At 38.4% G+C, this 24,842-nt stretch overlaps 2 protein-coding genes across 3 annotated transcripts in view; one reads left to right on the top strand and one right to left on the bottom strand.

Annotated features, from left to right (window-relative positions):
- LOC108410412 (testis expressed 15, meiosis and synapsis associated) overlaps positions 1 to 9,050 on the bottom strand; it is a 45,599-nt gene extending 36,549 nt beyond the window's left edge. The window contains exons 1-3 of one of the 2 annotated variants that reach the window (XM_037547365.1): positions 8,844 to 9,050; positions 5,322 to 5,365; positions 5,063 to 5,167 (exon numbers count right to left, since the gene is read on the bottom strand). The gene's annotated coding sequence lies outside the window, so the exon portion shown is untranslated. Of the gene's footprint in view, positions 1 to 3,016; positions 3,119 to 5,062; positions 5,168 to 5,321; positions 5,366 to 8,843 lie in introns of those variants that run through there. The other variant, XM_037547366.1, reaches the window with a different exon arrangement.
- Positions 2,496 to 24,842, top strand: part of wrn (WRN RecQ like helicase) — a 33,328-nt gene continuing 10,981 nt past the window's right edge. The window contains exons 1-24 of the mRNA XM_017697278.2: positions 2,496 to 2,987; positions 4,655 to 4,767; positions 5,109 to 5,254; positions 5,340 to 5,488; positions 8,532 to 8,681; positions 8,905 to 8,950; positions 9,045 to 9,150; positions 11,175 to 11,550; positions 11,864 to 11,944; positions 12,802 to 12,910; positions 14,981 to 15,056; positions 15,352 to 15,419; positions 16,412 to 16,520; positions 17,637 to 17,705; positions 17,792 to 17,874; positions 17,964 to 18,070; positions 18,595 to 18,782; positions 18,875 to 19,049; positions 20,253 to 20,434; positions 20,540 to 20,641; positions 21,059 to 21,151; positions 21,370 to 21,511; positions 22,617 to 22,787; positions 23,432 to 23,526. Coding sequence (XP_017552767.1) covers positions 2,919 to 2,987; positions 4,655 to 4,767; positions 5,109 to 5,254; positions 5,340 to 5,488; positions 8,532 to 8,681; positions 8,905 to 8,950; positions 9,045 to 9,150; positions 11,175 to 11,550; positions 11,864 to 11,944; positions 12,802 to 12,910; positions 14,981 to 15,056; positions 15,352 to 15,419; positions 16,412 to 16,520; positions 17,637 to 17,705; positions 17,792 to 17,874; positions 17,964 to 18,070; positions 18,595 to 18,782; positions 18,875 to 19,049; positions 20,253 to 20,434; positions 20,540 to 20,641; positions 21,059 to 21,151; positions 21,370 to 21,511; positions 22,617 to 22,787; positions 23,432 to 23,526 — 3,005 coding nt within the window. The 5' untranslated portion in view covers positions 2,496 to 2,918. The remainder of the gene's footprint in view (positions 2,988 to 4,654; positions 4,768 to 5,108; positions 5,255 to 5,339; positions 5,489 to 8,531; positions 8,682 to 8,904; positions 8,951 to 9,044; positions 9,151 to 11,174; positions 11,551 to 11,863; positions 11,945 to 12,801; positions 12,911 to 14,980; positions 15,057 to 15,351; positions 15,420 to 16,411; positions 16,521 to 17,636; positions 17,706 to 17,791; positions 17,875 to 17,963; positions 18,071 to 18,594; positions 18,783 to 18,874; positions 19,050 to 20,252; positions 20,435 to 20,539; positions 20,642 to 21,058; positions 21,152 to 21,369; positions 21,512 to 22,616; positions 22,788 to 23,431; positions 23,527 to 24,842) is intronic.

Below are 24,842 nucleotides of genomic sequence, written 5' to 3'. Positions count from 1 at the left end.
CCGATGCTCACATTGATCAGTCTACTCAGGCTTTAGCAGAGGTCAGTAACACTGAGATTAATAACTGACTCACATTGATTGATCAGTCTACTCAGGCTTTAGCAGAGCTCAGTAACACTGAGATTAATAACTGACTCACATTGATTGATCTGTCTACTCAGGCTTTAGCAGAGCTCAGTAACACTGAGATTAATAACCGATGCTCACATTGATCAGTCTACTCAGGCTTTAGCAGAGGTCAGTAACACTGAGATTAATAACCGATGCTCACAATGATTGATCAGTCTACTCAGGCTTTAGCAGAGGTCAGTAACACTGAGATTAATAACCGATGCTCACATTGATTTATCAGTCTACTAAGGCTTCAGCAGAGCTCAGTAACACTGAGATTAATAACCGATGCTCACATTGATCAGTCTACTCAGGCTTTAGCAGAGCTCAGTAACACTGAGATTAATAACCGATGCTCACATTGATCAGTCTACTCAGGCTTTAGCAGAGGTCAGTAACACTGAGATTAATAACCGATGCTCACATTGATTTATCAGTCTATTCAGGCTTCAGCAGAGCTCAGTAACACTGACATTAATAACTGACTCACATTGATTGATCAGTCTACTCAGGCTTTAGCAGAGCTCAGTAACACTGAGATTAATAACCGATGCTCACATTGATCAGTCTACTCAGGCTTTAGCAGAGGTCAGTAACACTGAGATTAATAACCGATGCTCACATTGATTGATCAGTCTACTCAGGCTTTAGCAGAGGTCAGTAACACTGAGATTAATAACTGATCATCACATTGATTGATCAGTCTACTCAGGCTTTAGCAGAGCTCAGTAACACTGAGATTAATAACTGACTCACATTGATTGATCAGTCTACTCAGGCTTTAGCAGAGCTCAGTAACACTGAGATTAATAACCGATGCTCACATTGATCAGTCTACTCAGGCTTTAGCAGAGGTCAGTAACACTGAGATTAATAACCGATGCTCACATTGATTGATCAGTCTACTCAGGCTTTAGCAGAGGTCAGTAACACTGAGATTAATAACCGATGCTCACATTGATTGATCAGTCTACTCAGGCTTTAGCAGAGGTCAGTAACACTGAGATTAATAACCGATGCTCACATTGATCAGTCTACTCAGGCTTTAGCAGAGGTCAGTAACACTGAGATTAATAACCGATGCTCACATTGATCAGTCTACTCAGGCTTTAGCAGAGCTCAGTAACACTGACATTAATAACCGATGCTCACATTGATCAGTCTACTCAGGCTTTAGCAGAGGTCAGTAACACTGAGATTAATAACCGATGCTCACATTGATCAGTCTACTCAGGCTTTAGCAGAGGTCAGTAACACTGAGATTAATAACTGACTCACATTGATTGATCAGTCTACTCAGGCTTTAGCAGAGCTCAGTAACACTGAGATTAATAACTGACTCACATTGATTGATCAGTCTACTCAGGCTTTAGCAGAGCTCAGTAACACTGACATTAATAACTGATGCTCACATTGATCAGTCTACTCAGGCTTTAGCAGAGGTCAGTAACACTGAGATTAATAACCGATGCTCACATTGATCAGTCTACTCAGGCTTTAGCAGAGCTCAGTAACACTGAGATTAATAACCGATGCTCACATTGATCAGTCTACTCAGGCTTTAGCAGAGCTCAGTAACACTGAGATTAATAACCGATGCTCACATTGATTTATCAGTCTACTCAGGCTTTAAGTGATACTGTTTTGATCCCACAACCGGGGAAATTCCATCTTCGCATTTAACCCATCCATGCAAGTGAAACACCACACACACACTAGGGGGCAGTGAGCACACTTGCCCGGAGCGGTGGGCAGCCCTATCCACGGCGCCCAGGGAGCAATTGGGGGTTAGGTGTCTTGCTCAAGGACACCTCAGTCATGGCTAGGGATTGAACCGGCAACCTTCCGGTCACAGGGCCAGTTCCCTAACCTCCAGCCCACGACTGCCCTTTAGCAGAGCTCAGTAACACTGACATTAATAACTAATCATTACACTGATTTATTTATGATATTATGTTGCCTACTCAGGCTTTAACAGGAACTTCAGTGTTGGTAATGAAGCTGTTAATTGAGGTCCTCTTCGTCTAAAAAGCATGTTTGCTACATGCCATGCACTGATCTAAAATTGTTCATAAACAAGTGCTGGTGGCGTTTCTTTTGCAGATTGATTTTTTAAATTTATTTGGTAAGTATTTTTTCTATTAAAATAAAAAAGTAACTGTATTCTGAATGCTACCTTTTCAAAATGTAACATGGACTGAATACGTGTTCCCCATACCCCAGCCCTGCACATCACACAAATGTGTGTCACATTAATGTTATTATAATCACTCGTCTGGCTACTGTCCTTTCCTAAAACAGACACACAGCGGTTAAAGCTCGTCGCTATGCCTCCATGCCTGTAGGGGGCGTCGACTCATATTCATACTAAAACCCCCTAAACACAAACAAGTACTGAAGACGGCGGGAGAGTTTGGGGCTGATAACTTCAGTTTACACATCTGAAAAAAAATCCTTAAAACATTATGTTTACCGAAGAGACAGCTGAGTGGACCTACAGAGATCACATCTGCAGTTTGAATCTAGTCCTGTCCAGTTAATCGTAAGTGTCAGAGCAACGAAACGGCGATAATATTCCCGTTTGTGTTGAGCTCAGACAGACAGCAGTGGAGTCGCGGCTGGATTAGCAGAAGCCGAGGGACTCAACGCTCCTGGTGTCCGCATGAACGCGGTCAGTGTGGCGACCAAACAGGGAGCTTTCACGCCAGACTTGAACATCCCGACTGGCTGCGGTAATGGCACCAGTGCCTGCTTCTCGTGAACGGTCAAGCTAAGTCTCTTAAAGTAGCATAAAACGAGCTGCAGCTATGGGTGACAGGACGCTGCCCTCATGGATGGCAAACAGACTTAACCAAGAAGACCATGTGCGCTCCCAGGTACGAGACAAAGCATAAAATCCACTGACCTGCTGTCGAAGTCGTTGAATATTACTAGACGAATCCCTCATGGTGTAGTTGTGGTGTGGCCTTATTTGTGTTTGTATACAGAGCTATAATTCCAGTCTTCAGTTTACTCCAGTTTCCCCTGGGTTGCGTGTTTAGTTCCCTTTTTGCTGGCAGTTTAGAGTAAGGTGGGGGCTTTCTATTGGTCGACACAGTCGCTTATTTGCATATATTTTTTGCAGGTACCTGTACATGACTGTGGCCATATTCAAATCAATTTCTGGTGGGAAGACTGAACCACCATTTCAGTGAATTAACCACCTCCAGCTTTACCACAATCAAGAGTCTCCTTCTGTCATCAGAGTAAAGCAGTAGTTCACAGTCTTTAATATGTTTTTGTGATGAATGAGAGAATGGGATTGTACTGTGACAGCCTTATGTTTACAACACTGTTAAGAGATGTGTACTACTTTATAACAGTTATTGAAATAAGTAAAAGTAAGTCTGTAATTTCACAGCATCTACCAATTAAAAGTAGATCTAATGACTAGTGAACCCTGTTCATCATACGTTTTGTGTAACGTGCAATGCTGTCATTCTTTTGTTTTTACTCTTCTCTCTGAGTTTTGATTAGTATGCTGGTGGTAAAAGCTACACTGTATTCTTTATTTGCATAGGATGAAAACCTGTATGGCAGACTTCCAGACTTAAGTAGAATTTTAGCTTCTATCTCTTCTTGTCTCTAATTTGACTATCGCTGGGGGTTTTGTCTGTCTTAGTAAATATAAACTGCCAGTAGTGTTTTAGACATTGTAAAAAGGCTTGTGTTCACTTCTGTATGTTATTGCTGTTCATTTGGTGCACTAACCTGTATGATTGATAGTGTATATAGAGCCTGGATTGTTAGCACAATGTCTGCTCTGGCACTCTGGAATACATTACAGTGTTCAACTAAAGGGCTTATTTTATCAGATATGACAGCCTGTTTAACACATTAAATTTTAAGGATCATTTGGCTTACAGTTTATTCCTAAGGCAGTTCTCCTTTAACCCCTTCCCAAGCCGTGGGCTTGCCAGCCAGTCCAAAGTTTTATTACACACTTCTGTAACCTAAGACAAGTTCCATTAGTAGCATTGAAATCTCTGTAGTTAATATCATATAAACTTTAGCATGTAATTGATTCTGTTGGTCTCAAATCATCTTAACATAAACCAGGTGATCAGGACATCAAAGCATGCTATCTGATTTTTATTGACGAGGGCAAAGTCTACTTTAGAAACTTTCCCTTGGAAATGAATGAGGGTGCGCCCTGATGCTCTAACATCTCTGTACATCCCTGTTGATTACCAGTGGTTAGGAGTATATGTTTCTAAAAACAGAATGTGGAAAAGAATGTGCTTTGCATCTAAATGTAGTTAATGTAAATCATCAACAGGGAAAGACTGCTGCTTATATGCCTCGGAGCACATGTGGAAAACTTTTTTCCGATACTGATATTGAGCCTATACTGATGCCATTTTGAAATCAATAAATGTGAAAATAGTCATCTTTGAATTCTCTTGTTCATTGCTTTTACAGTGGTGCATCCATATCTTGAGCTTGATTTTTCTATGCAGTAATAGATACTTCTAACCGTGATGTTACTCATGCGTTGTTACAGGGTCTCTACAAAAAGAATGTCCTAGAAGATGATCTTCCATACTTGGAATTTGGTGGCATAGTTATGTACAGCAAGGAGAAAAATGATTGCTCTTTTTTATCAGAAGATTTAAGGTAATCTTTGTTAGCTACAAAATATGTATATATAAATTATAGAAATGTGTGTGTGTGTAGGTAGGAATGTATATGTATGATCATTATTAGAGAAGAGCTCTGTTAAGGATTTAAAGACAGCCTTAGTCAGCCCACCGTTATGGCTGGGTGATGTATTGACTTTGTCTAGCAATGAGAGTGTTAAGTGTACTTAGGAAAATGAAAACCTCAAATATTAATTGGACACATTAAGAAGTCAAATAGTACAGTGAGTAACATAATCACCCCACATTCTTTTCAGTGACACAACATATACCATGTAGATGTAATCTTGTTCCTGTGGTTGTCTGTACTTCTCTCAGGTCCTCTCTTGCACCTGGCTCAGCTGTGGGCTTTGATTTAGAATGGCCTCCATCTTTCACTAAAGGAAAGAGCAAGAAAGTGGCTTTGGTCCAGGTTTGTGCCTCAGAGGAGAAGTGCTACCTCTTTCACCTCTCCCCAATGTCAGGTATGGTGAGCTGCAGAGTACGTGCTTTATCATGAAGCACAAATTTCTTTCCCAGCCTTCTGCTCACCTCTCAGTGCTGTTTCAGGATTCCCTCCTGGCCTTAAGATGTTTCTAGAAGATGAAAACATCAAGAAGGTTGGTGTGGGCATTGAAGGAGACATGTGGAAGCTAATGTCTGATTATGAAATTAAACTGAAGAATTGCATAGAGCTCTCTGATTTGGCAAACAAGAAGGTGAGTCTTTTTGATTTCTGCTTTGCATTATAAAGTCAGTGTTACAGCTTTTGTTCTAATATCAACAATTGAAAAATATTTTGGTAAAACATTTTTCTCTAGTTTAGTATCTAGGATAGAGACATGTTGTTTACACTGCTTAGACACATTTGTGATGTACAAATGCTGTACATCGTTTGTTAATCATTACCATAAAAGCCTGGCAGTATTGATATATCTAATAAATGATGGGGTTTTTATCATGTACTTTGATATCCTGATCATGCCTCAGACATTCCCGGTAAACATCCATAAGTGCTTTGATAAAGGCATTCATGTAATCAGACAAGTTTGGACAAAAAATATTGCTGATATTTTTAATAATGCCACATGAAAGGTTTATTGATCAGTTACTAATGTGTAGCAATAAAACAATTTTTACTGATTATTCATGTTATTTTATTGCCTTAGTCCCTTTGCTCTAATTTAACCATAAAAATGTTTTTTCAGTTAAAATAGCAGTGCATTTTGTTATAGCTTTGTGAGTGGTTTATTCATTTTTGTGAATGCAAAAATGTGTGTGTGTGTGTATATATGTGTGTGTGTGTGTGTGTGTGTATATGTGTATATATATATATATATATATATATATATATATATATATATATATATATATATATATATATAGGGTGCAGACCACCCTTTCATTTATTTTATTTTCAGTCAAAACAGCCAAGTACACATTATTTGCTTTTCAGGAGCTATTTCGCTCTTGAAATTTGCTTGCATAATCTGCTTCACAGGATCCAAATGGTGTAGACAGTCTGTCATTCTTAGCAAGTTCTTTATTTGATAAATACATCTTGATCAGTGTGCTTGGGTTTTTTTTTTTATCTTGATGCAGAATTCATTTCTTCTAATATCCTCTAGGAGGGCACAGCTGTAACTTGTTGGTTTTGAGATAGGAAGGACAGATTGATGGATGGAGGATTTGATACAGCTCTTATTTACTCAAACTTGCTCAGAAAAATGCACCAGTACCGACATCCGATACCACTTGATAGTTTAAGCCTAGGTTGCACTACCACACTAATAATCAAGTGGCTTCGGCTGGCTGTGAGGCTGTTAGCACGGAGAAGTGTTGCTGACACCGTGGCAGTTAGACACAAAGGCCTTAGTCACTTTAAACTTTCTGCTTTAGCAAATTCCTGTCACACATACACTGTGTGATTTCAGCCTGTTTTGAGCACAACAAACACAACCACTTCCACTACATTATAGTGGACACACAGCTAAAAAAAACAGAGGCAAATACATCAACATTTGGGGTACCAAAGTCTGTAATGCCTAGTTTACCCTGTTTGACTGAACAGAGTTGCAAGGTATAATCATTATTGTGGCATTTTTATTTATTTTGGTCTTTGTAAAATAGGTTGAGAAAGAGATCATTGTCCTACCTTGTGTATCACAAAACTGCTTTAGCTCAGTTTCTCAGCGAATTTGCCCAGTGTTCTGGTGCATTGCATGTTTTTTGGAATGAAACAGCTTCATTGTAAATTGCTGCTGGCTGCATTTCCCGTAGCACGTCAGTTGGACTGAGCATTTTAATATAATGTGAGTAGGCTATTAAAATTGTAGGCTTTGTCTGTACAGATTTAACCGTACAGTGTGATTCACCAAGGAACAACATGTCTGAAATTGCACAGTGAATGCCTGGCTTCAGAGGACATTCAACTATAGTTCAAGCAGCCAAATAGACTCCAAAAAGGCATTAGTCAAACCATAACCTCCTTAGATTAGCCTCAAATAAGATTCCTGCTTTCAGTGTGGTACAAAGACTGACGTTGAAAAAGGAGTGGGGATCAAAACTATGAAACATTCTTAGCTGTATAGAATTGTAGAAAAAAAAAACCCCACCCTGCCCTTCCGCAACGCTGCTCAGTCCAAAGTAACTTATGTAGGATAGCTAGATAATGCACATCATTTAAAATCATGTACAATTTGGTGGAAAAGTAGAGGAGGCAGTGGATAGGGCAAGATGGAGTCAGATGATCCGCTGTGGCGACCCCTAAAGGGAGCAGCCAAAAGAAGAGGAAGATTTAAAATCATGTAAAATATTTGAAGGATTTAACTGTCGAAGTACATTATACTCATTTACATTTACAAGTGCTAGGTTACTCAATAGGGTATCAGAATGGGTATCAGCAAGTGCTAAAAATGTGCTCATATTGGCAATCGGACTGAAAAAAAAATGGTATCGGTGAATCCCTAACAATATGCTTTCTGAGTATATCAGTATTTAAGAATGCTGACCTACATGTTTTATTACATGTGGAGCACAAACAGCCCTGTTTAATTGAAATGAGTAGAGCAGTATGTGAAATTTTAAATAAAAATCATTGCACCCAGATGGCTGTTTTTAAATGAGTCTGTGTCAAAATATTGAGATGCATATTAAATATCATAAAATGTCTTTTAGTATTGTGTTATGATATTTTTTGCTATTAGAGTACACAAAAATAAAGAGTGTACAAATGAAATACAGATAGGGTTGATGTACAGAATGTTGGAGGATTTATGTAATTGTCTGGTGAATATATGTTTTGTTTGTTTTTTTTCCCTGATGCTTAAAAATGAATTATTTTTGCCCTGTACTCAATATCACACAAGCAGTCAGTGGTTCCAGCTCTTGCGATTGCAGCCCTCTCCTTCTCGTTCATACATCTCTTGGACTCTTCTTACACTGGATGCTTTCGAGGAGCTGTAGATTTTTTATGTAGCTTTTGTTAGTTTTCTGCTTGTAGATTTTTCTGTAGGTCTCCCACGAGTCCTGTCCAGTATTTAAAAGCCATTTAAGAATGAGAAGAAGGCTACACTCATGGACCTTGTCATAGCAACATAATGTAGACAAGCAGCTAGGCTTCATCCTGGACTATCACAGATAAAAAAAATGCATTAACAGTGCTTAAACAATTATTGTTATATAATTGCAATGTGATATTGAGAATGGTAAGCCACTTTTAGATCTTGTGTTCTGTTTTTTTTTTTTTCTGTTTGAAATCAGCTGAGGTGTGTGGAGAAATGGAGCTTGGATGGACTGGTTAAGCACTTATTCAACAAACAACTCTTCAAAGATAAGAATGTACGCTGTAGCCACTGGGATAACTTTGAGCTAACAGAGGAGCAGAAACGATATGCTGCAACAGACGCCTATGTGAGTGTGGTCAGCAATATATTACACATTTAATGCCTTTTAGTGACCGATCAAATCCTATTAAAGATACTAGGTTCATTATGAGAAGTGAAGGACTGTCTGTTCATCTGAGCAGATGAGCAGAAATATTACTTAATATTACTGAGCAGAAAGGCTACTTACCACTTCATCTTCACATTAGCCAGCAGTGTTTTAGTGATTTCTCAGTTTCTTCATCTTTTAGGCTGGATTGATAATTCATCAAACACTAGAGAGACTGGTGAGCACATGTGAGTAGAGTTTTGCTTTCCTTCTTGAAGTATCCATGGTTGTCAGCCTGCTGCTGTTCAAGTCTTCAAATGTATTTGTGTTACAACTGTACAGGTGCGTTAAAGACTCCGGCTTGTTTAAAACAGAGGCTTTCTCAAATTGGCAGAGAACTTCAGGACCTTACTAGTCGCGTTCCCGATGGACTCAACTGCACAAGCAGGTTTGTCAGGTTTTAGCTGTTTCCGTTTATTTAAAGACACAGTGGCTTTCATAGAGATTTTGCAGTCAAAATATTTTGAGTACTGGTTGTGAGGCTGGAGTTCTGTTTCCTTCTTTTCCTCCTCCAATACAGTGGATTTGCATTGTATTTGCATGAAAACAAACTTGCACTGCAAAATCTAAAATCATAATTATAGTGTGCAGCCATTTACCAAAGCTTGTAGTAGAAATTTGTTGTTCGTGAACAATAGTATTCCTACCTCTTTGATACTTTCAAATATTTGCTTACATTTATGTGGTTAACATTTAAGTGTTTGGATTATTAAGATCCAGTGCTGGTATGATGCTCCAAAAATGATCTCGTGTTCTGCTCCACATTTTCTATCACTCGTTGAAGTCATCCTGTAATTAATAAGTGTTTTCACTCTTGTTCTTTTGGTAATTTTGAGATGGTTCCTAACGCTGAAGCGGATGCCAAAGCAAACGGCATCTGAGTTGAAACTTTGTTAAATAAAAGAACATGAAAGAAACACAACTCAGCAAAAGTTGTGGTATCTTGTCATATTTTATGTGGCCACAAAACTTAAGATCATTAGAAAGAACATAATTGTGAAAGTCACAAACTTTACAGTCTGTGTCTCTTTAGCCTGTTTTGTCTGAGGCTGTACCTTTGGGTTGACCAGTTGTTCAAGAGCTGAGTCATAATTTCCATGTGACACAAAGACATTTTGTCTGGTGTCTGATGGCCTAAAACGTACACCATAACAAGCTGCTTTTTTATATCTGCTATTTGCCTAGAACTTCACACTAATCATAATGTAAAGACTTTTGCCCTCCTCTAAAATGATTTTTGATGTGTCACTGCACCAGGAGAACAGGAAAAATATTACCTAGTTATGCATCAACGTACACCTGTTATCCAGGGTTCTCAACACCATAAAAAATATTATGGCAATAAAACATTTAGCATTTTATTTTTTTACCTTTTTAAAGAGGTAATCAGTTTAGGCATTTCTGATCCCAGCATATTTTAATGGATCATGTTTTGGCTAAAATAAAACTGCTCCTTTGTTTTGTTTGTGTGCTCTGTTTACTCTGTTTTTGTAGAGGGGCCATAAACAAATATCATCCACAATCTCATCAGTGAGGAAATTAACAAAGTAGGTCTAACCGCCTACAGTTTGAAAGTGCTTTCAGGTGGAAAATGAAAGTTCGTTACATGTGAAGTGCCTGTACTGTGTTTGAATTAACCACCTTTCGCTAGTGAAAGAGTGATGTGCCACCAAAACCATGCAGAAAATACACTCTTGGGAGTTGCAAGTGGTCGAAAATGAAACTATCACAGAAATGTTTTGCCTCACTGGCCCCACAATGCTACTTCTGCTTTTAAACCAGAGTTGAAGAGACAGCGCATCCAAAAAGGAGTGGCTACTGTATAGACATTACAGCAAGAAGTCATAGGGAATTCACAACACTATAAAATGGTTATTTCGCATAAAGAGTCCACAGAAACACAATATAAATACCGATCAGGCATAACATTATGACCACAATGGATCATTCTGAGCATTGCAGTAACACTGATGTGGTGGTGGGCCAGCAGTGACAGTGAGATGTTTAAAAACTCCAGAACAGACCAGAACAACACATATTAACCCACCACCACCACATGTCAGTGTTACTGCAGTGCAATAAGTTCTAGTTCCCAACTGGTTCTGGATGCAAGAGGGTTATACTGTGTGTTATACTATGTGGCTGGGATGGAAGTGGTCCCTGATGATGTCCAGTTCACAGTGACTTTAAACTTCAAGCTTCAAACTTAAGTTTGAAATATAAACATGTTTACTTTCATCATAGATCTGCTAAATACATTTACGTCTTTGCTCTCTCATAGTAAATAAAAATGGTCATATTGGCAGATCCCTACATGAAAATATCGATCAGTGCTTTCTTAAAATGTTTGTGCAATATCATTACTTTGATGAATATAAACTAAAGAACATCAACCATGTTTTGATCCTGCAGCACTGAAGCAATACTGGAAGAATTATCTGAGCGGGTTGCATCTTTGAGAGATCTTCTGAAGAGCAGTGCAGATGTGGCTGAGGATGCAGTAGGAGAACATTCTCCAAACACCAGTGAGAACCAAACCCCTCAGAATGTTAAGAGTGACACAATGGATCATGAAGCTATTCAAGAATCTTCTGAAGGCAGAGATGCTTATGTCCCATTTAAAGAACCTTGGAAGGACTCCGTGTTATTGGAAAAAGATGAAAGGCCCAGTGTTCCATCAGTTCACAGAGAATGCATCATGTCCCATATTTCTGAGTATGAGCTTCAGATGCTGGAGATGCAGGCCAGAGAGGAGGAGAAGGAGGAACAGTCAATTTTGGCTTTCCAGGTATTCAAAGCTTAGATTGTTTGTTTGTTTGTTTGTTTGTTTGTTTGTTTATTTATTTATTTATTTGTTTATTTATTTATTTACTAATGCTAGTGTGGAAGACTGTATATTCTGGAGAAACAACATCCATACGGTCAGCAGGAGTCGGAAACAATTTGACAACACTTAATAAGTGCTAGAGTAAAGCAACCTTGATTTTGTCAAATATGATGTATAATTAAAACATTTTAAAGGTTATTTTTAGATTTTTCATCTGGTAAATGTGCAGTTTAGGGACAAAGCTCTCCGCTATAATGACTTCTTTCTAATCAAGGAGAAAGCAGCCCTGGAGAGCTCTGCTGACTTGTCGTACGAAGCTGAGAGTGATGAGGAGTTTGACAGCCAAATGATTCAGGTAAATCTGTGTTACGATTCTACATATACAGTACTGTGCAAAAGTCAGAGACCACACCTTTTTTTTATTTTTTTATTTCTGAGATAAAGAGATATGAGAGACCCCATTTGCATAGGGAAGGGAAGGGTTGAAGGAAAATGAGTGGGGGAGGGGACAATAAGTGTTTTCAAAACTTGCAGTTAAACAATTTTTTATGTAGAAAAAGTTGGGCTCCTATCAACCATACAAGACCTGGTAGACCAATAAAAGTGTCACCATCAGATAAGCGGTATTGAAATATTTAATCTTTGAGAGAAAACCGACAATAAAGCTCTGCTCTTGCTTCAGGTCTGAAAAAAATCTGTTCCTTCCACTGTGAGAAGACAGCTCAACGCTACAGGTTTAAAAGAATGCGTAGCTGTCAAGATGCCGTTACTGAAAAAACGAGAGAAAAAAGGCTGAACTTGTGGAAATGTGGAAAAATACACCTGCAGATTTCTTTAAAAAACTGAAAGCAAGTCTCCTGAAAGAATGTAAGCTGTAATAACGGCAAATGGTTGACACACTAAGTACAAGAAAAATTGTATGTAGTTGTTAATAATTATCACAGTGGATTTCAAGCTGCCTAGAACCCTCCTGGTGAGTGCAGGCTACTGAATATTGTCAAAGTTCCACACTTATAAGATTTATGATAAAGCTTAATTTCTGATGCCCTCCTGGTAGAAGGGTGATTAGATAATTGACACAATTTTGTTCTATATGATATTAAAATAAAGCTGTCGTGGTGGGAAAATAAATGAATGAGTCAAATCTCCTCTTTTAAACCTGAATATTTGCATAAACCTGAATATCTCTATCCACCCTTGCTTTTTCAACAGTGTGCTGAAGAAATGGAGAAGCTGAATGATAGTTTCGATAAACAGCCTGATGAACCCCAGCCAGAGGATGAAGATGAGGATGTTGAGGAGGATAAGGAGGAAGGACTTGGTAATGGTCTCTTTGGTTTAATCTGCACATGCTGTTGAAGAAAAATACAAACACTTTTTAGCAACAGCTACACTCATCGGCCACTTTATTACGTTCGATTGCTTGTTAACACAAGTAGCTAATCAGCCAATCACATGGCTGCAACTCAATGCATTTAGGCATGTAGAGGTGGTCAAGACAACTTGCTGAAGTGCAGACCGAGCATCAGAATGGGGAAGAAAGGTGATTTAAGTGACTTTAAACGTGGCGTGGTTGTTGGGGCCAGATGGGCTGGTCTGAGTATTTCAGAAACTGCTGATCTGCTGGGATTTTCACACGCAACCATCTCTAGAGTTTATAGAAAGCAGTTGTGTGGACGAAAATGCCTTGTTGATGTGAGAGGTCAGAGGAGAATGGGCAGACAGGTTAGAGATGATAAAAAGGCCACAGTAACTCAAATAAATGAACAAAATCTCTGACGAATATTGTCATTTTGTCACTTTCTTGTTGAAAGTGGAAAGTGTGCCACGAAGAATTAAAGCAGTTCTGAAGGCAAAAGGGGATCCAGCCGTTTACTAGTAAAGTGTACCTAATAAAGTGGCCGGTGAGTGTACAATTCATTATCACCCAAAATGTATTTGTGAATATAATAAGAGAAAATAATCTTTTATTTGGATTTAGACAGCAGACCATTTTCTAAATTATTACTGTAGAACAGTGGTCACGTACCCTGCTCCTGGAGATCTACCTTCCTGCAGACTTTAGCTCTAACCGTAATCCAGCTTACTTCATCCATCTGATTATTACCTTCAGGAGTCCTTGACTGACTCAGGTGTGTAAATTTCATTTGGAGGTAAACCTGCAGGAAGCTCAATCTCCAGGAACAGGATTGGTGACCTCTGATGTAAAGTATTATATTAATGTATTAATTAGGTAACATTTTAATTTAATTAACATTCTTTAGTAAAGCATAAATTTTATGTTTTTAAATGGTTTAGTTTATTTTTCATTAAGCTTTGTTCATTGTCTCTGTTAGTACATAATTTGAGATCTTTACTAGTGAGGCCTGAGGCTAATAATCACATTATTATGCACAATAAACACTTAGTTAGACTCTTATGCATATTACTAGAATTAATCACCTTCACACTTGGAAAAAGATGGTTCTTTGAGTTCTTTGGTTCTTTAGTAAAGAAAATTGATATATATTTGTATAGAACCATGAAGATTTAAAGAACTCTGTATGATTAAAGGGTTCTTTACAAAATTTTTCTTCAGATTAATGGAGCATGTGCTTTAGATGGTTTTATATAGCTTAACATTGTAACAACAGAAGAACCCTTTCTGGTACTATATAGAACTTTTAAAAAGGTCCTATATTTTGCCATATACAACACATTCTCTATCAGTCTGAAAAACAATTTCATGATGTAAATAACCCTTTAATCATGCAGAGAATTCTTTGAATGGCCATGCTTCTATATAGAATCATTTTCTTTACTAAACGCATAAAGAACCATATTGTTTTTTAAGAGTGTAGGTTTCGTCCTATTAGTGTGTAAATTCAATGTACATCACTAGTTCAGTGCTTATCCATGATATTTTTGCTGAAAAAAGATTTCATATTAGAGTTCAATTATCAGAATTCGGTTGTTAAAATGGGTTGACAATAACTTAAAATATTCCAAGCTTCCATGAAGTCTTTGCTTTAGAATATGGGGCTCAAGTGAACTTATTGAGAACTTTTTGAGTGTGTTTACCCTCTAATTAGTGACTTAGTAGCACTTTAGAATATTAGAAGTGTTAGTGATTTATTATGGAATATACATGTTCTGACTTAGCAGAGCTCATAAGCATGTATACCTAGGTCTAGGCAATATGACAACATTTATCAGGACATTGTGTATCATGAAAATATCTTGTATAGTGATACTATATTTTGGGCATGTCGCCCACCTCTATGTACACCCCATGAAAGGAGATTTGTGAATCTGCCCTATGCAAGCTATGGATTTATCATGTAGAGTGGCATTTTTGACAGCTGCTGTTGTCATTTGTGTCAGCTGTTGTCATTTCCTCTCCCATGTGCAGATCCAAGTCTTCCAGAACCAGGTCCTGAACAGATTAAATGTCTGAAAATGTTTTTTGGACATCACAATTTTAAACCGTATGTGTCTCTTTTTTCATGTTAATAACATTTCTCTTGTATCTTTGAATTCAGTTTGATTTACATTGATTTTTAAATATACCGAGTAAATCAATTACGTAAGAATTCACACTTGTACAGACTTTAATTTGGTGAATGAATTTTCATTTTTGCTTTGTCTGTGATTGTCAACATTGTTCTGGAAAAGATCTTTCAGTGTAAGACACACTTTATTGAAGCGACTAACAGTTTTTGAAGAAGTTGTACTGCAGCCAAGAATATTCAGGCTAATTTAGTGCATGGCCCTCCTCTGCAGGGTACAGTGGAAAGTGATTCAATCCGTTATTCAAGAGAGGAGGGATAACCTTGTTGTCATGGCAACTGGTAAGGTTTTTTTCTTCTTGTCTTGGAAAGGGGCTGATGTGTTCACTGATGGAAGTCCTGATATTTAGACTTCTCACCGTGTGTGAGTGGACAAATGATTAATTAGTCATGGTACTGGCCTTGACAATTATCCCTTTTCAACTCATTCTTATTCCTTTGCTGGCTCATGCACTACAGATTTAATAAAAGAAATATGCATCATACCTAAGCCTACCAAGTCCAAGCCCTTATCTGCCAGGTAGAGGAGGGAAGAAATCCGTTTCTGTTTCTTTCAGCAGTATGGAAAAGTTTTGACTTGTGTTGAAAGTTTAGTATTTTTTTTGTTCAAAATAATAATTTTGAAAATTACTTGGTATGGCAAAGTAATGGCTTATTTTCTTGCACTTATTCTTTCAAAATAATGACTTACTATTCAGAACATTACTGACATTTTCAAAATGTAATAAATCATATGTTTAAAAAAAAATTTACAATCTTGAGAATCCAAGTCATTATTTCAGTGTGTCTTAAGAAAATAAATCAATACTTTGACTTACAGTTGTATGCAGAAGTTTTTTTACATGTTAACATATCCTCTGCAATGAACACACTTATGCACCTTTTAATACACAGTCACCGTTTTTTGCTGAATTGAATGTGCTGGAAATGGCCCAGGCCGGTGCAATTTAAGTTTATGCTTTAGTGGGTGTGTAAACTTTTCACTTTAAAAATGAACAAACATGTAATTTCACTGTGTGTTCAAACTTTTGCATCTGCCTGTATATTTGTTTATTTACAACATATTTAATTTAAGAAGGTGCATTGTAACCAAGCCTGCCAAGTTGGTTTGAGTGTATATAAATGCAGTATGTCTTTGTATTGTGACTGTGAATGGTTAGTTAAGTGTGTTCTGCTGTTATCTATGTGCTTTTCTAACTGTAGATATTTGCCATTGTTTTTACGGCCAGTAACAGTGAAGTTTCTTCCTTATTGCTGTGTGTCTGTTTTTACAGGTTATGGAAAGAGCTTGTGCTTCCAGTTCCCTCCAGTTTACTGTCTGAACATCAGTGTGGTTATCTCACCTCTGATCGCTTTAATGGAGGACCAAGTGCTGCAGCTCAAGTGGGTAACTCGGAGAGGACTCCCCTTTACCAGCACTACAGTACATTTTCAAGAGTGAAACAGTTTGATGTGGCTGTCACATAGAGTTTTAGGTCTTTTGTGGATCTCTAACCTCATGAATCAGTTAAAGTTCTTTAGAAAGCTATTCAGTGTTTCATGAAATCTCAGATTTCACTATGATTTGATTCAGCTTGATTGTTTTCATACACTTTTAATATTTTTACAGTTACAGTACAGTTAATACACAAATGTGACTAAAGTAACTATTAGGAATCATTAAAAGCAGCAGAACAAGATCTTTTTCTGTACAGTGGTGTGAAAAAGTGTTTGCCCCCTTCCTGATTTCCTGATTTAAATGTTTCAGATCACCAAACAAATTTAAATATTAGACAAAAATAACACAAGTTAACACAAAATGCAGTTTATAAATGGAGGTCTTTATTCAGGGAAAAAGAAATCCAAACCTACAGGGGCCTGTGTGAAAGCATGAACCGAGCATGAGCCGCCTTTTTAAGGTTAGGCCACTTCCAAGTCTTAATTTTGTTTTTCTTATGCAGAGGTGGACTTGCCACTATCCACAAATGGTGAAAACATGGAACAGTGGTGAACCTTCTTCCCTTAATAATAAAGACCTTCATTTATGAACTGCATTTTGTGTTTAGTTGTGTTATCTTTGTCCTATAGTTAAATTTGTTTGGTGATCTGAAACATTGAGGTGTGACAAACATGCAAAGGAATAAGAAATCAGGAAGGGGGCAACCACTTTTTCAATCAACTTTATATGCATTTGAAAATCAGCACATGCTTTATTGAATATTCCGATCAGCTAGAATTAATGTTAGGGTTGCAATATTCTAATATTTATTGTTATGGTGAAAAACTATGTACAGTATGTCACAATGCTCTTTTCTCTATAGTAGAGTGTGTTTGAACATAAGAACACTGGCCAACTGCATGTTTCATTACCAATCCCCCGCCCCCCCCCCCCCCCAAAAAAGAAAAAAAGTTGACCAAACAGACAGGGAGCCTGAGATAATGAACATAGGCCTCAGTTATTCAAGCCATATGTTCCATGGAAGTAATCAAAAGTAAAATGTTTATCTCTGTGCTTTCCAGCATGTATAACATACCGGCTTGTTTCCTTGGATCGGCTCAGACCCAAAATGTGTTTGCTGACTTGAAAAAGTAGGTTAACTCATGCTACAGCCTTGACTAATTATTGCTGTGTTGTACTGTGCCCTTTCTCATGTGTATTTTTGTTTCATGTCTAGGGGGATTTTCAGAGTTGTATATATGACACCAGAGTTCTGTTCAGGAAATATATCTCTGCTTGAGCAGCTGAATAGATCAATTGGTGAGACAAATCAGAAAATTATCCATAGAACAGCTTTACAAATTTGATACATCCACCACTTAATTTGTTAAAATCTGCTGTGATTTTAGGGCTTTCACTGATTGCAGTGGATGAAGCTCACTGTATTTCACATTGGGGGCATGACTTTAGAGGTGCTTACAGAGACCTTGGCGTATTGAAGAGATGTCTCCCAGATGTAAGCTCATTTTTAACAATTACACAAATTAAACAATGGGAATATCAGGGCTAAAAGTTCTCACGCATTCCTGAATTTTCAGCTGTTTTTCAAAGCCACATTAAGCAGCAGCAACCCTTGTGAGGGATTTTCTTTTGGGTGCATTTTAACCAAGTATGTTCAGCTGTCAAAACAGGGCATTTCAGCATTACAATTTGTCTGCAAGCAGGATAGTTTATTATCCAATCACCTACTTTTTGAGAGTCATCAGGTAGCTGCTTGTTGATGTATAGAATTAATTAAGGCTGAAAAGGCTACATTGACTAAAGAGCTCAATGTAAAACATAAATAGTGGTGAGCTTGGTTGTAGCTTTTGGCATAGTATTTTATTTTATTTCAGTTGTTCGAATAAGACTTCAGTTTATAATTGAGTTCAGTTAATCTGTTCTGATCACTTAAGTCCCACCACACTCACATTTTCAGACTAAGGGAAGTTTCTAGCTTTATATGTTTATCTGTGATCATTTCATTCATCAATTCTGTAGGTTCCCATTGTGGCACTCACAGCCACTGCAAGCCCCTCTATACGTGATGACATAGTGAGGAGCCTCCGCTTGGTGAACCCTCTCATCACATGCACATCTTTTGACCGTCCCAATCTCTATCTGGATGTGGATCGCAAATCTGGCGATATCATTAAAGACCTTAAGCGTTTCCTGGTGAAAAAGAATGGGTAGGCTGTTTTTCTTTATAAATCATCATCATTATTGTCAATGCTGTTACTAATTCCCTCTAATTTGCTCTAATTTGAAATGTCTTTGCCAGAGGTGACTACGAATTTGAGGGAGCAACCATTGTGTACTGCCAATCTAAGAAGGAGGCAGAGAGAGTGACGGCTGCTCTGTACAAGCTCGGTGTCCGGTGCGGGGTTTACCATGCAGGCCTAGGTATCAAGCAGAGGAGGGAAACCCAGTACCAGTTTATGAGAGATGAGATCCAGGTGAGGGTCTTTCTTTGATACTACTCTAAGGCTACATTCACATTACAGGCTTGAAGTGACACAAATTATTCTTTTTACCTAGATGTAACACAGATGCCCCTCCCGCCCCTCAGAGTTGAGTGAACACAGAGATCTCATCTTTTCAAATCAGATTTGAGCCCCTTAATACATTTTAGATCAGATCATCTAACCATAATGAGCTATAATTTTTTTTAAGCAAATATCTGCTGATACTAATTAGTAGAGGGCAGTATCCCGAGATTCTTCCTCATGAGTTTTGTCATAAACATTTATATTGGTGTGTCACAATTAAGTGTAAACAGTGCAAACCACAGCAACATTAACCCGTTTAGCCTAGTGGCTGAGCTCAGTAGAGTTATGGATGTTTGAATGATGTTTTAAATGAAAATGAAAAGACAGCAGTCCCTTGATTATCTCCTGGTGTCTAGTCTGTTGCATCTGTATTAATCTGCTTTGTTTTCGCAGGAGCACACAATATAGATATAGCCAGTCTTTTGGGTTTAGCCTAACATGGACACCAGACTGACACGTACCAGAATGTACACATATAATTCAAACTGCCAAGAAAGAAGCCTTGTAGAAATTCAGATGTGAAACATTTAGCACCATTTTTGCTGGGCCTGTGGGGCTAGTGTTAAAAATCAGTATTGACATAGGTTTATGTACATACCATTCAGGTTCATTTTTACTTTTTGTGCAATAAAAATATTTCAGATTTACTTTGTTTAATATAAATGGTTCTTATTAAAGTCAAGGAGCATCCCAACAATAAGCAAATCTTAACTTAAAACATTAACTTAAAAAAACCTTTTTACTTAAGGATCTAAACGATTTTGTTTGAAATAAATACACAGTGATGTATTTAGAGAAGCTGTCAGAAATTTTTGTAGTACCTGCCATGTTTTTATTTTGTGGCAGGATGTTGTTTGTATTTTAAAAGCAACAGTCAAACACTTTCATGTGTACTAGAAGTGTCTGAAGTTGAATTTCAAACTTTTCTTATACTAGAGTATAAAACAAAACTTATATATGTGCTACAAATTGCATGTTAGTACTAGCACATTTTCTTGGCTTACTTTTTCATTTGTAAAGTAAAATATCACACAGCCCTGCAGAAATATGATGAAACCAGGTAATTGATTTGGTTAATTTCATAATTAAATTATTTGTTGTCATTCGCAGTGTGTTGTGGCTACTGTAGCCTTTGGGATGGGAATTAATAAGCCTGATATTAGAAAAGTCATTCATTATGGCGCGCCTAAAGAGATGGAGTCCTACTACCAGGAGATTGGCCGAGCAGGCAGGGACGGACTGCCCAGTGCTTGTCATGTCTTATGGATGCCTACAGACATGGCGCTCAACAGGTGATTCTCAGAAGCCTTTACTAGAATGCTTCTATAAGAATCATTTCAGAGCTTGGTGTTAAATCTAAACAAAGCATATCTGAACAATATTTCAACTTTTGTTAGATTCCTTCTCAACCAGACAAAGAGTGACCGATTCAGGGGCTACAAACTGGAAATGATGGCCAAGATGGAGAAATATTTGAATTCTACCAAATGCAGAAGGAAGTAAGTACACTGCGTGGTTGGGAACATTATGCAACTTTATTTTCATATCAGCTTTATACGTCTGTCTGTGTGTGTGTGTGTGTGTGTGTGTGTGTGTGTGTGTGTGTGTGTGTGTGTGTGTGTGTGTGTGTGTGTGTGTGTGTGTGTGTGTGTGTGTGTGTGTGTGTGTGTGTGTTTCTTATTTATCATGTTTTTAAATCTAGTCTCACTACTGCATCTAAAAAGTTTGTGGTATGTGACATACAAGGCAGGTGCACTAAGAGAGATAGAGTTTCTTAACTAGACTTCTTCTCTCTCTTCTCCTCTTTTTTATTGTCTTACTACTACTCTCTCTCTCTATCACTATAAACCACTTCTGCAGTGCCACACATGTCATTTGTCTTTTATTCCAATTAATAACAATCTTAACCATTGCAGGTCAATTTTGTCACATTTCGAGGATAAGCAACTCCGTAAGGTCACTTCAGGTATACTGGGCACCAGCAAATGCTGTGACAACTGTAAATTTGGGTAAGAGTCATATAACCACTGTCTCCAAATATTAGATTTAAAATTTACTTAGTAAATTTTGGTAGTTTGGTTGTGTACTCACACTGATCTGACAGCTCAACATTCAAACATCATGCATCACCAATGTCACAGAATCTGCTGAATCTGAATCTGCTGTGTTCCCCCATAATAAATAATAGTCTGTGCTTCTGTAAGTTGTGTTGCTTGCACTTCCTCAGGACCACACTCAGCACTTGGAAAGGCTCTTCAGACCAGGACCTTAAGGACTTTGGACCCTGTGCCTTCCAACTGATGGGAGCAGTGAGTGCCATGGGGGAGAAGTTTGGGATCACTGCTCCGATACTCCTGCTGCGTGGCTCAGTAAGGCTCAAGATCTCAACTACAAAGCAACCACTCTGAGAACAATCACTAGCCATGTTTATCACAACCGTGGTTAGGGTTGCAACTAATAATTAAAAGTAAAAAAGTGACCATTATTTAATTAGTCAACTATGGAGCTCTGCTTTTTCCTCTCACTTTGCTCCTGTCACAGCTTTGCTATCAAAATTCTGACTCTGCAGACAACAATTTCATCTTAAATGGTGAAGTGAAACAGTAAAAACTGTATTGCTACTAACACATTATGTAGTGTATAGTAATCTGTCGGAATGACTGCAAGTTTTTCCCTATACTTTGACATCAGCAGTGCCTACTCGTCAGCTAGGTTTCCCCTTATTGCATGATGGTACCAAGCTGGAAGGATGTAGGCTTCCTCAGCGCCATGTGAAGTCCCACCACATGTTTTCAAACCACCGCTAACGCAACAGCATTTGACAGCTCAGTGCTTGGAGGAGAAAACTAACCGCCAATTTTGTTAGCTCAGCTTGGCTAGCATCTCACTGAGTGATGAGGGGAGAGAGGGCCATCCTCCCCACCCAGCCAGAGCAAAGCCAGCTGTGCTCTCTTGGACTCCCAGCCACAGATGGGTGTGCCATTGGCAGAGATCTAACTGCCAGTGTCCTGACAGTAGGACAAAGTTGTCGAGTTGAAATGGCAATTTTTTTTGTACTGTGACAAATTTAACTTGTTAAAAACTGCTTACCCAGATAATTTGCATGAACTTTTTTTTTTTGTTTAGTTTGTCTCCCTCACCACATGTTTATTTTCTTTCTCTCTCACTCTCTCTCTCTCTCTCTCTCTCTCTCTCTCTCTCTCTCTCTCTCTCTCTCTCTCTTCCTTTCTCTCTCTCTCTCTCTCTCTCTCTCTCTCTCTCTCTTCCTTTCTCTTTCTCTCTCTCTCTCTCTCTCTCTCTCTCTCTCTCTCTCTCTCTCTCTCTCTCTCTCTCTCTCTCTCTCTCTTCCTTCTCTCTCTCTCTCTCTCTCTCTCTCTTCCTTCTTCTCTCTCTCTCTCTCTCTCTCTCTCTCTCTCTCTCTCTCTCTCTCTCTCTCTCTCTCTCTCTCTCTTCCTTCTTCTCTCTTGCTTGCAGAACTCTCAGAAAGTTCCTGAACGCTTTCGAAAGCACCCTTTATATGGAGCAGAGAGGAGTGTGTCTGAAGCCTGGTGGAGGGCTCTGGGGCGTGAACTTATTTCTGAGAAGTATCTGATGGAAAGCACTGGCTACAACAAGTTCAGCACCCTCTGCAAACTCACCCCCCAGGTACTGTTCACTGAAGCACACACAGTCATTAATATCAGGAACACCAACAAACCAGTCGAACTGAAGAACAACGTTCAAATGACCATGTCGAAGTGGTACAAATTCGATTATTTTTTTGCCGTAATGTGACTCAGATCTGATGTTTTCAGGGCTGTGTGGCCACGCAAATCTGATCTCCTCAAATCCAACCTGAGCCACTTTCATATGTGGTCCTAGATCGGATATGCAGCCGATTCACAGTGCTGTAAACTTAATGTGAACGCTCAGATTGGAATTTGTGTGCTGGAAAAGCACATCACCTTATTCGCTTTCGTCTCGCTCTAATAATGAACAGCTGAGAGCTGTTCAGAGTTAGTTACCTTCACAGTGAAGGCTCATTTTGCTCGGCTTGTAATGTGAATGTAGCCTATGAATATTTTTGAGAAGAAAACAAGTTATATGTGTTATATTTTCAAGATTTGTGGAACATCAGATCAAACTCATTAATATACAGTTCTGTAATATAAATCTAATACATGATCTTATACTCAATGTACAATTTGCATATTATATTTTTGGGTGATTGAGATAAAACATTTTTATTATGGCATTGCTACAGCAGTGATATGGTATTTGAAAATGCTCCTGCTTGTGTACTCACACAGGGCAGAACATGGTTAAACAAAGCTCAGGACGAGAGGCACAGGACCCTCCTTCTGCAGCCCAACAGAGATCTGTGTCCAAGAGCTTATGTGCCAAGGTATGAATGAAACACTCCTAAAGTTCACTCACTCGCTCACTCACTGACTCATTTATTCAGTAATTAACTTATTCCTTCTCTCATACTCACTCACTGCACAATCTGTGACTTGCTCACTCACTGTCTCACTCGCTCACTTACTTTTTGGTGGACTCTCATTTATTCATTCACTGCCTCTCTCACTCTGTGATTCTCTGACTCATTAACTGATGCACTCTGACTCACTCACTCAATCACTCACTCTCAATTACTCACTCTATAGTGAACTCTCATTCATTCACTCACTCATTCACTCTGCACTCTCATTTGCTGACTCACGTATTAACTCTAACTTATTCTCATTCGCTTACTCGCTCACTCTTTAATGAGTGTCAGTCACTCACTCTGACTCTCACTCATTCATTTCACTCTGATGCACTCTCACTCTGGCACTTTCACTGATTCTCTCACCCACACAGTAACCTGATATACTCTCACTCTATGACTCATTCACTCACTCACTCACTCTGTGATATTCTTACTCACTCATTAACCTAATGCATTGTCACTCTGACTTACTTTCTTATTTTCTAATTCACTCACTCATTCACTTACACGCTCTTACTCTGTGACTCACTCACTCATTCACTCCTCACTCACTCGTTCACTCTTTGATGGACACTCTTTCCTCACTCTGATGCACTGCAGTTCACTCCCTCATTCATTCTGATAGACTCTCACACATTCACTTACACATTTGCTTTCTGTAATTCACTCAATGTCTTGTTTTGGATGAGGCACAGAAGAGCCTCTTTGATATCAGTTAAAGGAAGTGACAAACTTGAGACCAGGCAGCTGTAACATCAAAGCCTGTAAGCGCAGGGCAGAGAGTAGATGTGAAAGTGAGTTGAGGCATGTAGCATTAACTCAAAACACGCACTTTGAAGTTCATGGGAAGCCACTGATGCTTCATGACACATTTATTTCCCTGGATTTCTTTTGCTTCTTCCATGTAATTTTCCTGTATACTTCTGTCTCAGTGTTCAGATAATGTTGAGTATTGGCAGCTTCTGCTTGGCATCTTGTCAAGTACCTCAGCTGTTGCTGGGCATCTCCATAACCTGTTAGCTTTCACAGCCTGATTTGAACTAAAGCCATTGATGTTTTTGAGAGATTATTTTGCATTTTTAAAGAGTTGTACTAAATTGTGTTTGTTATTAAGACATAGAAGAACCTTTTTTGTCTTGGTGGTTTACTGAGGTCTCTTGTATGTTTACACTGTAGATTTTTTTTAAATATCTGAAGGCCGTAATTCTGAATCAGTTACATACAACATA

Source organism: Pygocentrus nattereri, chromosome 18 (genome assembly GCF_015220715.1).
Source record: "Pygocentrus nattereri isolate fPygNat1 chromosome 18, fPygNat1.pri, whole genome shotgun sequence".
NCBI lineage: Eukaryota > Metazoa > Chordata > Actinopteri > Characiformes > Serrasalmidae > Pygocentrus > Pygocentrus nattereri.
This window is presented reverse-complemented; position numbering and strand designations above follow the sequence as displayed.